The following is a 16,480-nucleotide window of genomic DNA, read 5'->3' as shown; positions in this document are numbered from 1 at the left end:
CAGTGGGTTAGAAGCTTCCTCTACAGCAATTATGCCTCAAGACTCTGTTCAGAGTCTTTCTGGGTGGGGTCTGTTACAAAAATAACTAAACAAAAAAAAAATCAATCCAACAAAAGCAATCTTCAAAACAGTTAATTGCTGAGGGGTTTTCCCTGAAGGATTCACAATTTGCAAGAAGACAAAACCAAAAGAGTTATTCTAAATGTTCCATAGGCCAGATTGCTGCAAACCCAGAAAAGTCTGGTAACACTCACAGAAACATCCAGCTGTTTCCTCCAGCTGTTTCCCTCTTGCTCACTGTTCTAGAGTAGTAATAAGGAATATTGCAGAGCTTCAGCCTCAGGGTAGGAATGCTCTGCACATCAGCTGATAACAGAGGCATGATACCTACACGACTCCCTTTGGACTCTCAGGATTAAGATGTGCTCCTTCACGTTTAAGTAAAGGGACTCTCCCTTCTGTGGCAAGAGTTTGGTCATAGAATTGCCACATCCTTCATAGCACACTGAGAAAATGACAACCTCTTTGAGAGGAAAAAGCAGCTTTCTGTTCCCTCCCCCTCCACACATACACCTGTTAGATCAAACACAACTACAGTTGGCATTCTTTTTGTCACAGCTTATTAGTAAGACCTAGATTTGTGTTACTTCAAAGATGTGTGTAGAGAGCACTATTTAGGAATGCAGGAGAACACTACACTTAGGATTGACGATCTTTTCCATCTTTGGTTTCATGTAGTGGGATTTATGTCCCATGTATCGATTACAGGAAATCCTTCTCAGTGAGTTTCTAATATGCTCCTCCAAGAGCATGCAGTGCATGGGTCCAACTGGCTAAGAATTATGCCAAAAAGAGGAACAATCCATTTACTTCCCTGGTTCTCTACATTTTCTCTGAGGAGAGCATATGAGGCAAGATACAGTTTTGGGGAGCCAGTTTTGGGCTGTCCAGTTCAAGAGAGACAGGGATCTACTGGACAGAGTCCAACAGAGAGCTACAAGGATGATGAAGGGACTTAAAACATCTCTCCTATGAAGAAAGACTGAGAGAGCTGGGGCTGTTTAGTCTGCAGAAGAGAAGGCTGAGAGGATCTTATTAGTATCTGAGGGGTGGGTGTCAAGATGAAGGTGCCAGGCTCTTTTCAATGGTGCCCAGTGCTAGGACAAGGGACAATGGGTACATACTGGAACACAGGGAGTTTCACCCCAACATGAGGAGAAACTTCTTTGCTGTGAGGGTGCTGGAGCACTGGGAAAGGCTGCCCAGAGAGGCTGTGGAGTCTCCTTCTCTAGAGGTTTTTAAAACCCATCTGGACATATTCCTGTGTGATCTGTCCCTCCTGCTTTGCCAGGGTGGTTGGACTGGATGATGTCTAGAGGTCCTTTCTAACCCCTAACATTCGACTCTACAGCACATTCACTCCTTTAATGTATGTGGATAATCACTCCAAAACAGTAAAAAGCAAAACAAAGCATGACCAAGTCCTCCACCGACTAAAAGCCTCTGTGCTGTAGTGGATTGCCTTTGATCTCAAATTAAACAGCAAACCTATGTTGTTTCTTCTTCCTTCTTGTAGATTTCTGCAGAACATGTTTACTAGCAATGATTTGCACGCAATGCTTGCTGGAAATTGCTAACATCTGTGTAGCCTTTTGTTAAGGGATTGTTATTAAACAATTGCACTTCCTACACGCTGGGATTGTGTGTTTAGCAAAAATAAACCCCAAAGCATTACTTGGAAACAGACAAAATGATTGACTTCTGCATGGGAAAAAGAAAAACAGCCAGCAGATTGACTCTTGCAAACAGCCAATTAGTGAATTCTCAATCTGTCAAACTGCCTTCCTCTGTCAACACACAGGGCTTTTCATGGCAGATATGTGCAAACACCTTCATGTTGACCAAACAGAACAGTGGGCAGGACAATTGCTTGCCCCAAAATAGCTGAGTCCCAGAAATTTGATTGGTTCCCAGGTTGTTGCTTTTGTTGGTTGGTTTGGCACGCAGAAGGGAATCAAAAGGTGTGGTATCTGAAATGCTCAGAAAATGACTATCCAAGCCAGGTGCATATGCACACACAAGCAAAGTTTTTACTATGGAAAGCAGATGGTTATATTCAGAGGTAATTCCCTAAGTGCTCCCTTTCATACCTGCTTTGTGAAATGGGTAATAGTCCACTGTTAAATAGCTGAAGGAAAGCTGCATGGCCCCTCCTGTAACACGTCTGTTTGAGTCTGTAAAACACAACAGTTGTCAGCTCTGCAGACATTCTGGTTAGCAGTCAGTCAGCTCTTACTACATTCATGCTGCATTCCTTCAAACACCTCACAGCTACTTCTTTCTCCTCTCTACTGGCTCTCCTTACCACCTCCTTCTCTTCCCTCAACATTTTCATTCAGGTAATCTGGACTGGTTTCTAAAGATCATTTTGTAGTACTCCCTGTTCTGTACTTGGCAACTGCTAACAAACTGCAAACTGCTTTAAATGCTGCCCAGGAAAAGGCTAAAGACATCTATTTGAACACATATTGCTGCAGTTTTTCTGAACCAAAAGGCTTTTTCACACTGAAAATACCATTAGGAGAAGGCACTCAAAATCAACATTTACTTCCAAGAATACTCTAAAGAATTTGTTTTATTTTATTTGACCAATGAAGAGCTATTCTTAGAGTCCTCTCTTCTGGTATTTCCCCTGCTAAATTTAAACTTCACAGCCAAGAATAAAGGATCAATAAAGAGACTTCACTGAGAATGGTAAATCCCAACTGCAGTAGATAGACTGCATGGAAGAGAATATACCTCCAGCTAGTGAGCCTTATGCTCTGCTGCTCTGCAAGTGTCTTCCCTAATTGAGAAAATAAATTTGCTAAAACATAATGGTTTTGATAGTCTTTTCCTTCAGCAGACCTTGTATGCCTCTATAATTTTTTCAGTGGCTAGCCAGCTCCTTTGCATACACACCAACAGGTCAGTTCTCTTCTGATCACTTTCTGAAAGCATGAAAGAAGTGTCATCAGCTTTTTCTTACTGATTCTAAATGCAATTATTAGCAATAGCCTTGCATTAATAAAAAATAAGTAAGTACAAGCATTACACAAAATTATAAAGGCCACAGACAACTTGTTCTGCTGTTTCCATGTCCTGCAGAGCACAGCAATACCAAATTCTCTAAAGTAGTAACACAAAGAGCACTGCTCTTTTATTAGTCCTGTAAGAGTACTACAGAAGCAGGCTGTACACTGACAATTACAAACCACAGCAATGTTAGACTAGAATAGAATTAACCAGGTTGGAAAAGACCTTTGAGATCATTGAGTCCAACCTATCACCCAACACCATCTCATCAACTAAACCATGGCACCAAGCACCCCATCCAGGCTCTTCTTAAACACCTCCAGGGATGGTGACTCCACCACCTCCCTGGGCAGCACATCCCAATGGCAAATCTCTCTTTCTGGGAAAAATTTCTTCCTAACATCCAGCCTGAACCTCCCCTGGCACAGCTTCAGACTGTGGCCTCTTGTTCTGGTGCTGGGTGCCTAGGTGAAGAGACCAACCCCCACCTGGCTACAACCTCCCTTCAGGGAGTTGTAGACAGCAATAAGGTCTCCCCTCAGCCTCCTCTTCTCCAGGCTAAGCAACCCCAGCTCCCTCAGCCTCTCCTCACAGGGCTGTGCTCCAAACCCCTCCGCAGCTTTGTTGCCCTTCTCTGGACACACTCCAGCAACTCAACATCTTTCCTAAACTGAGTGGCCCAGAACTGGACATAGTACTGAAGGTGTGGCTTGACCAGTGCTGAGTACAGGGGCAGAATGACTTCCCTGCTCCTGCTGACCACACTCTTCCTGATCCAGGCCAGGAAGCCATTGGCCTTCTTGGCGACCTGGGCACACTGCTGGCTCATGTTCAGCCACTGCATTCCTTATAACCCAGTTAACTTGGAATATAAAAGCAAAAAACCAGCACTAACAATCAGACTGGACAGAATCCTTTCCTAGAAGACAGGAAAAGCACTGAAGCTGCTAGCACTCATGATGGTTGTCATGGCATTCCTTCTAAAGTAATTGTATTTCATAATAAAATGTTATCCTGAGAGTCTACAGATAGTGAAGACCATTCTGAATATTCCTCTAAAATAAAGGAAGACTCTTGATTAACATCACTGTATGAGGGTTGGACTGGATGATCTTGGAGATCTTTTCCAACCAAAAAGAAGGTTGTTTAGCCTGGAGAAGAGAAGGCTCAGGGGAGACCTTATTACTCTCTACAACTACCTGAAAGGAGGTCGCAGACAGGTGGGAGGTTGGTCTCTTCTCCCAGGCAACCAGCACCAGAACAAGAGGACACAGTCTCAAGCTGTGCCAGGGGAGGTTCAGGCTGAATGTTAGGAAGAAGTTCTTCACAGAATGAGTGATTGGTCATTGGAATGTGCTGCCCAGGGAGGTGGTGGAGTTGCCATTCCTGGAGGTGTTCAAGAAAGGATTGGACATGGCACTTGAAGCCATGGTTTAGTTCGTCATGAGGTATTTGGGTAATAGGTTGGACTTGATGATCTCTGAGGTCTTTTCCACCCTGGTTAATTCTATGATTCTATTCCTGATTCTGTGTACTCCTCACAAAGTCCTCTAAAGGTGATTATGGCTCCCAGGCATGCTGCTTTAATATAAAAAAGTTACCTTTTTCTTTAGAATGGATATCATCACATATATGTAGGTCCAAATGGGAAATTACTAAGTGATGAGAAGTTTCCTTCACATCAAAATCATTAAACAATTTTACTATTGCATCATTTTGATCAGGTGCTGCTGTTGTCTGCTGTGCTTTCACCTGCTGAGAACTGGGTGCTGGGGCAGAGCTCTGAAAAAATACAAAGTCAGACTGATTTATGAAGTTTATCCTTTCTTTCAAGCATAAGTATCTTATCATTTACTCAAAGCAAGCCCTTGAAATAAGCAAAAATCTCTATAGCACATGCATTAACCTTGGATTGTTACTTGGATTTAATTGTGCTGTTTTAAGATAAAGCTCAGATGAGCTTAGGTTAGTGTCACAAAGAGGCAATGCCACTGCATCCCCCACTCTCCCCCCACACCCCTTTGCACCCCTGTCACTTGCAGCACTGCCATATTTCTAACTTCTGTTGCAAGCTGTTCAGGGAATTAAACCAGCAGAAAACTAGCAAATTTTTGTTAGGCTTATTTCTGGTAGTTTATTTCCCCAGACCTCATCACTGTACAATCAAACGTGAAGTGGTGCCAGTATCAGGGAACTGGAGAGGTGCAAGTGCAGGACACTGAAGAAGCAGGACCTCCCTGCTCAGTAACACCTAACCATTAGAACACTGCAGCTAAACCATCAAATCACATCATAAACCATCAGGGCCACCACAGGAACTGAAGGCTCCATTAGAGTTTACTATCTTTATTGGATGAGATTCTATACAACCAACTTGATTCAGTCTTATTAATTAACTTCTTTTTATAGGACTATCTTTTATCAGTGTGTTTGTTCTTCACAGACAAGAAGTCCCTCCCCACAACACTCACAAAGCCCAGATGGTCTAGTCTGCTGTATGTGCTGAAAGACCACCAAGATTCACCTGAGAAGGCAGCATCAATATCACATTGATGCCAGCAGAATTATGTTACCAGTAGAATTATCTTTCATTGTATTTTCCAACAAGCTCTCACTAAAAGCTAATTTTTCAGTGCCATGAAAACAAGCTGGACAAGTAATTGAAATGTGAAGTTTAATGTCATTGATGTTGTAGTAACTATACTTAGCCACACATTAAGGTTACCTTAGTGTGTCTCAATTTTTCTGTTGATTTTTTTGCTTCATTCAAAACCAGAAAACATTTGGAGAGCAAATTGACCAAACACTTCATCAACTGTTAAGTAAATGCAGAAGTCTGAAGACTCTGCACAAGGATAAAGAATACAACTTTCTTCTATCCTGTAGGTAACAGAAAATCCTGTACAATAAAGTCTATTTTATACTGCTGTAATTTCTGATGTATGAAAATGAGGAACTCAACATTCCCTAAAATAAAGCAGCAGAACTAACCACTCTGTGCTGTGTTTTAGACATGGGTGAGACAATCAATTAGCATACCTGTGCTGTTTCAGAAGCCAAACTTTTTCTCTGTTCTGTTGATTTCTCTATGGCTTCACTAAGAGATTTGGCATACTGCACCATGGCTTTCAACTGGGAATCAGTCAAAACCCACAGCAAGTCATCCAGAATGAGAACCAGCTTGGATGCCACCACGTTACAATCCTTTAACTGTAGGATAAAAAAAGGTCAAGAAGTCAAATGGGTCCATTAAATTCTGACATTTCTTATATCAAATGCAAGGAGGGAAAGAAGTTGATTGGAAAACACACTACCCAACACCCAAATGCCTTCCACAAACATAACAAACACTTTATATTTTAAATTGCATTCCTCTCATTAACTAAAAAGGGCCTAAGATACAGTATATTTATGCCTCACTGCTGGTGGGATATTAAACTGATGCATTTGTCCAAAGTCAAGAGATGTAAATATTGCCTGGATCTGTAGAGCTAGGACAATGTGCACCACCGTAAATACAACTGCAGATCAAATGATTTCAGTAGTAGGACCTATGCAAGGCCTTCATCTTCAAACTCTGCCTGCAATATTCCTTGTCCACTCCACAGATAATCCACTGATCAGATGACATGAAAAAGTTATCTCCTGAAATTCTGCATTTTGTATAGCCTAAACTTAGAACTTGTACTATGTACATGTATGCATGCAGAGCCTGAGAGAAAAATGAGCTAAATAAAGAGTAAGAAGACGTGAAGCTCTCCAAGTTTACCCTTCTTTTAAGTGTGACCCTAATTTTTGATTGGTTAGTGATCAGCCGAACAGGAGCACTCATGATTTCATGTTTAGAACTCTGGATTGCATCTGCTTCTATTCTGATCATCTGCCAGTTGATTTCTTTAAAAGTCAAAACCTTTAAAAAGAGAGAGAAAAGAGGAGAAGACAGAATTAACCAGGTTGGAAAAGACCTTCAAGATCATTGAGTCCAACCTATCATCCAACACCATCTAATCAACTAAACCATGGCACCAAGCACCCCATCCAGGCTCTTCCTAAACACCCCCAGAGATGGTGACTCCCACCACCTCTCTGGGCAGCACATTCCAGTGGCCAATTACTCTTTCTGTGGAGAATTTCTTCCTAACATCCAGCCTAAACCTCCCCTGGCACAGCTTGAGACTGTGTCCTCTTGTTCTGGTGCTGGTTTGCTGGGAGAAGAGATCAACCCCCACCTGGCTACAACCTCCCTTCAGGGAATTGTAGATGGCAATAAGGTCTCATCTGAGCTTCCTCTTCTCCAGGCTAAGACACCCCAGCTCCCTCAGCTTCTCCTCATAGGGCTGTGCTCCAGACCCCTCCCCAGCTTTGTTGCCCTTCTCTGGACACCTTCCAGCAAGTCAACATCTTTCCTAAACTGAGGGGCCCAGAACTGGACACAGGACTCAAGGTGTGGCCTGACCAGTGCTGAGTACAGGGGCAGAACGACTTCCCTCTTCCTGCTGGCCACACCGTTCCTGGTGCAGACCAGGATGGCATTGACCTTCTTGGCCACCTGGGAACACTGGCATATGACAGCTCACCTACACCTAAGCATGTGCATGTGTCTGTACTTGCCCATGCTCACATATATGCTCCATGCAGACAGCTGCATGAACAGAACAAACTGAAGTCACTTCTTGTTCCTCGTACACAAAGCTAAGCCCTGATGCTTCTCTCTACTTCCAGAATATCACAGAAATGTTAAGCTAGTTCCCAAGGAGGCAGAGGTGACAAGCAGCATTTAAACTAAAGGTCACTGTTATTGCATACCATGTTTGCTTGGGTAGAGAAGGTTGTGTCATTTAAGTTTCAAAATGCTAAATCCCAGTATATAGGAAGAAAGTGGGGAGGGAAGTAAAGCTACAAGATGGGAGGGGTTTTTGCTCTTCCCTAAGCATCCACTTTGGTCTCTGCTAGAGGTGAGGCATTTGATCCACCACTTCTATTACATCCTTGTGTTCCTAGGTGACAGCTGGAATTAGTGAGCACAGAAAGTCTCCATTCCCAGTGACAGTATGTTTCCTAGACTAAGGTTGCAATGCAACTTCCTCCTCCTTTACCACAAAACCAAGGAAAAGCTAGCAAAAGATGGTATATTTACCTCTCCACGTTGAGCTTCTTGTATTCTGGTAAATCTGAGGTCAGCATGTTCCCAGTTTGCATTTACACTATAAATTCTCAGCTGGGAAAGTTCAAATGAAGCATTAAAGGCCTTTGCACCAATCCTTATTATGATGGAATTGACAGAAACAGAGATCCCTTCTACCACTTTTTCAGCAAAGCCATATTCACTAAAAAGGGGAATGACAACTCATTAAATACACACCCAATGAAAGGGCACACAAGCACTTGTTAAGCAGGTGAAATACAACATGAAACAAACCATCAAATAAGCTCAATGGAGAGCCACAAGGATGTGAAGGGACTTGGAACATCTCTCCTATGAAGAAAGACTGAGAGACCTGGGGCTGTTTAGAGGAAAAGGCTGAGAGGGGATCTTACTAATGTCTGTAAATATCTGAGGGGTGAGTGCCAGGCTCTTTCTGATGGTGCCCAGTGATAGGACAAGGCACAATGGATAAAAGCTGGAAGACAAGAGGCTCCACCTCAACATGAAGAGAAACTTCTTTACTGTGGAAGTGACAGACCACTGGAACAGATTGCCCAGAGAGGTGTTTCAGGCCTCATCCCTTAAGATGTTCAAGGTAAGGCTCAAGAGGGCTCTAGGCAGCCTGATCTAGTTGAGGATGTCGCTGCTGACTGCAGGGGGGCTGAACTAGATAACCTTTGGAAGTCCCTTCCAACCCAAACCATTCTATGACTCTATGATTGCCCTACCAAATTACTTGGGTTTGGGGCTGCAGACTGTGTGTGAAATCTTTCAGTATAATTTGGTTTGATACAATAAGGGAAATAGAATGTTGAACCACCACACTAACAAGTAGCCCTTGACACTCTTTTTTAGACCCAAATGAAGGCAAAACTCCACTAGTGAGAAATTAAATACAATTTTGGAGAGATGGAAATGGCAAGCTGCAAGCCTACCTACTTCTGGAAATCTGCAGGGGATCTGGTTTATGGTAAACCAAAGTGAGTAATTAAAATTCTTCTGGGATCAGTTCCATGCAAGCATCATCACTGACCTCTGTCCAGATGCAGTTGCTATGGGAGAGGGTCCATTAGGGGCACGTGGCTCTTCACATGTGCTCATTTCCATTACAACTTTATCCAGGGACTTGAAAAACAAAACAAAACAAAACAAATTGGAGATCTAAGAAGTAACAAAGTAAATAGGTGACATATGAAGAACAAAAAATCCCAAACCAACAACAAACAGTGCTTATACACACAAGAAATACATATAAAACATTTCTTTACCACATAAGCTTTCCCATAAACTTTTGACTGGATGCCATGGTTTAGCAGTCATGAGGTCTTGGGTGATAGGTTGGACTTGATGATCCTTGAGGTCTTTTCCAACCTTATTGATTCTATGAAAATTGTTTATTTTTCAATTTGATTAGATGAGTTTAAATTTTCTTAATTCTAATGGATCCTCACAGTCAAATGTTGGATATTGCAGAATTCTTGATCACTGAGCATTATTTATCCATCACACACACACTCAAAAATTGCATGCTGAAAAGGTCATGATTTTAAGGCTACTCATTTGCATCATGAGCTAGCAATGTGCACTTGCAGCTCCAAAAGGCCAATTGCATCCAATACCATCTTGGGCTGCATCAACAGCAGCATGACCAGCAGATTGAGAGGTGATTCTGACACTGCTCTGCTCTGGTGAGACCTCACCTGGAGTATTGTGTCCAGCTATGGGACCCTCAATACAAGACAGACATAGACCTGCTGGAGAAAGTCCAGAGGAGGGACTTTCACAAAGACGATCAGAGGACTGGAGCACCTCTCCTATGAAGACAGGCTGAGAGGCTGAGGGCTGTTCAACCTGCAGAAGAGAAGGCTCTGGGGAGACCTTACAGTTACATTTCCATATCTGAAGGGGGCTTACAGGAAGACTAGGGAGGGACTGTTTAGAATGACAAAGAGCAATGGTTTGAAACTGGATTGTACAACCAAAGGATGATATTTCAATTTAATTAAACTCTTAGTAACAAAAACTTCCCTACTAAAAGAGTAGAAGTTCAGTGATGTAATAAAAATCTGAAGCTGGGCATTTAGGCCACTGAATTCACCTGCCTTTAGAAGTCAAAAAGGCTCTTGCCCAGTCTGCCATTGAAGAGTGAACTCTTATGATCAATTTCATGTTCTTGTTCAGGGAAAGCTTTATGTAAAAAGGTGACCTTGAGAGTTACCTTAGCCTCAAAGACTGTTAAAGTAAATTCACTAGAAGCAAAGTAAACAATCAGGCCTTGCTACCAGAGGTGAAGTATGTAATCTTTAAGAATATCACAGCTTAAACTGATTTCCTAACTTGGCAGCTGCACCTTACAATCAAGAGACTGAATCATAGCACCTCAGCATTACCATACTTGAAGCTCTGTGTGTCAGGAAGAAGCAGTACAGGCATTGGTTAGTACATTGCAACTGGGTCACTAGCAAATACATCAAGTATTCAAAACAAAGTGTCTTTCCCAAGTCTGATTCACAACTAAGGAATTGCAAGGACATTCAGAAATTCACTGCAAGACTGGGAAGCACAGCACTTAAAGGAATATTCATTCCTCAGTAAACACAATTAAGAAAGTTCAACCATCATCAAATCAATCACTCCTGGTGCTACCATATTTCTTAGTACACTTAGAAGTAAGAGCAAAATTAAACAAATGCAAGAATCAATATTACTTCTAATTGCTGTTGAGTCCTATTTATACATTTTACATTCTATTTATATCCAAGCTGAAGCTTAGGCTATTCAACAAACCCTCTACATCTTATGTGCATCCAGGCTCTAGAACAGATTGCCCAAGGAGGTCGTGAATGCCTCCCTGGAGGTGTTCAAGAACAGGTTGGATGAGGCCTTGAGTGACCTGGTCTGGCAAAAGGTGTCCCTGCCCATGGCAGGGGGGTTGGAACTAGATGATCTTTAAGGTCCCTTCCGCCCCAAAACATTCTATGAATCTATGAACCTGCTGTAACTGAGCTCACTGGGCAGAGTATGGATGTAGAATAGCAAAGCCCTTAGGAGAAAAAGCTCCAACCAACAGGCAGGAGCTTGTAAGAGTTAACTGGACAAGTAACTACCCTTCAGGTAAATCCAAGCTAAGATGTAGTGACTGAAAAACTTGACTGAAATTGGCAAAACACTCAAACATTACAGTGAAGAGACACAAAGCCATAGATTGAGAAAATAAACCTACCAACAAAAACATGAAGGCATTTTGCCTTGATCTGCTGCTACCCAGAGGACACTTAGTTGTAGCCCATTAATGTTTCTGTTATTTCCAGAGTCAAGTCAAAGAACTACACAAATATTTGAGATCAATTCTGCTACACTGAGTATATCAAGGGGTTGATCTCAGAACTCACCAGAGAGATGGGATGTGTTTTCAATTTTGTCCATGGTATCTGCAAGAGAAAACATTATTCTAAAGCAAAGTAAGTATTAAAAACACAGTACAATACAGCACTTGTTCAGGATGTGGGTTATGTATACAGATCCTATTTGAAACTCCTGAACCCAAAATACTACATTCAAAACACCAAGTGAATCTGAAAATACTGCAGAGTAAATCCATGCTCACACAAATTTCTTCCAGGTGTTAAAAACAGAACTTCAAAATCTACTTATCACTGAGCACAGGGAAATCAGAAGGGCAAAACAGAGTCTGTCTCTTTAATACTGAGTTGTCAAGCACCAGAAAAGCAAGTCTTCCACATTCTTTCCTTTAAAAGGACATAGAAATCCAGGTTTGCTCTATTGGCCTACAAGTAATTGAAGGTCTGCAACAAAGCACCAAGTTCACTGCATTCAGACAAAGCAGAACAATCTCCCACTAGGGGACCAAAAAAGAAAACTTAAAAAAGGGAGAAAAAGACCAAAAAAAATTAAATCCAAGACTTGAAAAGGTGCCAAAGTTTGACCTGATTGTAACTGCTGTCAAACCCAAGTCATAGCTTCATTTCTATTCACTTCTATTAATATATCTATGAGAGATGGTCTGCCTCGGTTCAATTCTTAGCAGCCACAGAGACCAAAAAAGCAATGTCTACAAGCTCTAGAGTGCTTCCACCTTTCCCACAGAGACCGGAATCCCTCAGCAAGGTGTTTTGCTTTAAGTAGGAAAGGAACAAGAGGGAAGACAGCAGAATGAGAGGGGTAGAGAGAAGAGGAAACACATTAAAAAAAAGAAAGAAAAAAATAAATCAATTAGCATGGACAAATAGAATCTTTCATCTCTACCTCTAATTCAGAACATGCCAGAATAAACTACTCAGACAAAAAAAAGTTGACATCACTCTTTATTTTCAGAATTTCCTTATGTATTTCATATCATCACCTGAGAAACAACAAGTAGTCAAAAAATGATTGCTGGTAACATCTTTGCTTTTCTCTAAAATTTTACCAGGCACTCATCACAATTTCCTATTAACACAAAGTTGCTTTTAAGTCTCTGGAACGTGTCCAGAGAAGGGCCACAAGGATGATCAGAGGGCTGGAGCACCTCTCCTATGAGGACAGACTGAAGGAGTTGGGGCTGTTCAGTCTGGAGAAAAGAAGGCTCCGAGGTGACCTAATTGTGGCCTTCCAGTATCTGAAGGGGGCCTACAAGAAGGCTGGGGAGGGACTTCTCAGGATCTCAGGGAGTGATAGGACTAGGGGGAATGGAATGAAGCTGGAGGTGGGGAGATTCAGGCTAGACGTGAGGAGGGAGTTCTTCACCATGAGAGTGGTGAGACCCTGGAATTGGTTGTCCAGGGAGGTGGTTGGGGCCCCATCCCTGGGGGTGTTTAAGCCCAGGCTGGATGAGGCTCTGGCCAGCCTGATCTAGTGTGGGGTGTCCCTGCCCATGGCAGGGGGGGTGGAACTAGATGATCCTTGTGGTCCCTTCCAACCCTGACTGACACTATGATAAGTTTACAAAACCAGAAAGAACCCCCCAAACTTTTAGCTAATTACCATTCCAGCACAATAAACTACTCACCCTAATGGAGGCTTTATTGCAAAAGACCTTGTTTATAGCAAGCCACGTGGGAAGATCCAACATGTTCTGAAGCACCTCTTGATCCAGCTCTAAGTTGGTCAGCTGACCTTCTCCCTTTAACGTGCTCAGGTTGATCTTGTCAGGGGACAGATTTTTGGTGAACCTAAAACCAAACATGTACCTTCCTTAAGTAAATTCATATGAAGCAACCAGAGCTGACAACTTAAAGCAACGGTCTGGGGTTCTGGGCCCCTCAGTTTAGGAAGGATGTTGACTTGCTGGAACGAGTCCAGAGAAGAGCAACAAAGTTGGTGAGGGGTTTGGAACACAAGCCCTATGAGGAGAGGCTGAGGGAGCTGGGGCTGCTTAGCCTGGAGAAGAGGAGACTTAGGGGTGACCTTATCACTCTCTACAACTACCTGAAGGGAGGTTGTAGACAGGCTGATGATGGTCTCTTCTCCCAGGCACCCAGTACCAGAACAAGAGGACACAGTCTCAAGCTGCGCCAGGGGAGGTTCAGGTTGGATGTTAGGAAGAAGTTCTATACAGAAAGAGTGATTGCGCTATGGAATGGGTTGCCCGGGGAGGTGGTGGAGTCGCCGTCATTGAAGGTGTTCAGAAGGAGACTTGACGGGGTGCTTGGTGCCATGGGTTAGCTGTTTGGGTGGGTTGGATTGGTTGATGGGTTGGACACGATGATCTTGAAGGTCTCTTCCAACCTGGTTTGGTTTATTCTAATTCTAATAAAGGGGTGAGGAAATCATCTTAGGTGCAATTTCACACTGAAAAGACATGGTGCCGTGGAATTGCTTTGTCCCTCTGAGCTTTTTGCATCTCGCTGACTCCATCTGCAAATACATAAACATATTACGGTGTTCCCTTCTCATTTTTTTGTTACCCTGAATATAAAAATCTTTGATTCAAAGCATTGAACTGCAGGAATTGCACCTAATTTTACTAGATTAGGTAGCAGAAAACACTACAGTTTGCATTACACTTTGTGAGTTTCCCACCAAAATCTCTCAGCACTGATAGAGAAGGAAGGGGTTTGTCTGTCCACAAGGTGGAAGAGGAAAGCCATAGGAGGTGCAACTCTGAAATCTCCACCCCATTCAAAAGACTGATTTCTAACCAAACTATAAGGTCCATATTAAACTAGATACTCAGGGAAAGAATGGGGATGAAGAGGAAGAATGGTGGCAAGCTTGTCCTCAGAATAGAATAGAATAGACCAGACCAGACCAGACTGGAAGAGACCTTCAAGATCATCATGTCCAACCCATCAACCAATCCAACCCACCTAAACAACTAACCCATGGCACCAAGCACCCCATCAAGTCTCCTCCTGAACACCTCCAATGACAGTGACTCCACCACCTCCCCAGGCAGCCCATTCCAATAATTTCCAAGTGTAGCTTGAAACATGAGAGATTTTCTCAGTCCAGCTGCTTCACTGTGCTCTTGTGACGATAAGGTCTGGAAATGCATCTACCCAGCCTGACAAAATGTAAACACCCATTTGATCACTCCTGGGAAACATTCAGCCAGACATCATAAAGTCACTGTTTCACCACCCATCAGTTTAATCACAGAGAGGTACACTCAAAGATCAAGACATCTGGGGGTAGAGGTACCCAGAGGAAGGAAATTGTTCAGAATTAGAAGTTAAGTTTAATTAATTTTAAAGCATTTGTTTTCCCTACACCAAGCCAGAAATGGCTCAGAATGTATTTGCAAATAATACCAGACACATTTGTTATTATGAAAGTGTTGCAGTTGTTCCTCTATGGCTTACAAAACATAACGAAAGGAACAAGGAGGAATGACCTTTGATTCAAAAATACATTAAGATAAGGCTAGTGACAAATATCTTTTCCTTGACAACTAATGTGCTTCTAAATGCTCCACTTAGAAATATTATGGGGGGAATAAAGGTCTTCAAATGATTCAGTTCTCTGGTTACACTTCTTTGCTCCTTTTAACAATAGGTAGTGAGAAGGGCTGAATAACCTGCCCCAGTAAAACATCACAGGGGGAACTGCAAAACATAAAGGCTTCTCTACATGAGACATTAACAGGTCTCATCTGACACAGCTAATTCAACTTCTTAGAGGAAAAAACCCAGCCATTAAATGTTTGCAGTCACAGCGTGGTATCTCTTGACTTTCTAGGTGAGGGTCAACCTAAGAATCACAACTGGTGTGATTTTAAAGCCACATTTATACAGTGAATGCCAGAACATTCTCCCAGCACACACAGTCTGCTGAGACTCGTGCTCTGAGCAGCAAGTTCCTCTCAGGGTTCCCTTTTTGCAGTGCCACACCAGAAATGCCATTCAACCTGGGGAAACTGTCATCTTGGTCTCAACCACAGGCAAGTCACAGTTAAAATCCAGAGGAATTACATAAATGGGTTTCCCAACTGCACTGCAAGACACCAAAATACCACTAAGGAGGAGAGGGGACACAGTGAAGTCAACCTGGAGTTACCTTTGATTTCCTTCAAAAAGACAAAACAGGAGCCAGTTCCTCCCAACAAGAAGCTTTAAGAGCAGAGAAAGCAATCTCAACAAGGAACATGACTGCTCCCTCACTTTCACTTTTTTATTTGTTTCTTTTTTGTGGTAATCCTTCTGAGAGTGTTGCTTTGAATTTGTTACTTCTCCAGCGGTTGGCAAAAGGAAAAGTGTTTCATTCAGCACTAACCAAGGAAAACCTCCATCTGTAAGCCTACACCCTTCATTTCAAGAACCACAGAAAGAAACAACAGCTGAGTTGGGAGAAGGTATTTCAGGTGTGGGCACCTCCAGTAGCAGCATTTTTCATTCTGCTTCCAGGGCTTGAAAGTGACTGATGAGTGGAGGAGACTGTGCTGTTTCCACAAAGCCCACAGTCACTTGGTAACATACAGCAACCACATCTGCTTTGTCTGCCTGCTTTGTCCAGAGCCAATTTTCCACTGATGATGCCAACGCTTCCGATGCTTCTGTGCCAGCTCCCTGCTCCTTCTAAACTCGGTTGTTCCACTTTTGTTTGGCTGTTGGAGATTTCCAGCACTTCAGAATGACTTCATACTACTTCATAAAATAGGAAAACCTTTAAAATTAAAACTTACATTTTAAGTTTAACCTAACTCAAAATATCATTTAAAAAAAAAAAGAAGTTAGCCTATTTGGGCACTAGAGCAGGCTGCTCAGAACCCCATGCAACCTGGCCACAAACATTGGGGACAGCTGGCTCTCTGGATGGCAA

General features: G+C 42.6%; 1 protein-coding gene across 2 annotated transcripts in view; it reads right to left on the bottom strand.

Annotated features, from left to right (window-relative positions):
• The window catches only part of BLTP3B (bridge-like lipid transfer protein family member 3B), a 55,466-nt gene that overhangs the window by 22,556 nt on the left and 16,430 nt on the right, over nt 1–16,480 (bottom strand). For both annotated transcript variants that reach the window (XM_068142743.1, XM_068142742.1), the window contains 8 exons: nt 13,230–13,392; nt 11,614–11,652; nt 9,255–9,346; nt 8,213–8,402; nt 6,845–6,985; nt 6,115–6,285; nt 4,677–4,857; nt 2,151–2,234 (listed from right to left, as the gene is read on the bottom strand). In XM_068142743.1, the coding sequence (XP_067998844.1) occupies nt 2,151–2,234; nt 4,677–4,857; nt 6,115–6,285; nt 6,845–6,985; nt 8,213–8,402; nt 9,255–9,346; nt 11,614–11,652; nt 13,230–13,292 (961 nt within the window). In that variant the 5' untranslated portion in view covers nt 13,293–13,392. The remainder of the gene's footprint in view (nt 1–2,150; nt 2,235–4,676; nt 4,858–6,114; nt 6,286–6,844; nt 6,986–8,212; nt 8,403–9,254; nt 9,347–11,613; nt 11,653–13,229; nt 13,393–16,480) is intronic.

This window comes from Melanerpes formicivorus, unplaced genomic scaffold (genome assembly GCF_026170545.1).
Source record: "Melanerpes formicivorus ecotype bairdi unplaced genomic scaffold, bMelFor1.0.p_v2 SCAF_8, whole genome shotgun sequence".
Taxonomy (NCBI): Eukaryota; Metazoa; Chordata; class Aves; order Piciformes; family Picidae; genus Melanerpes; species Melanerpes formicivorus.
This window is presented reverse-complemented; position numbering and strand designations above follow the sequence as displayed.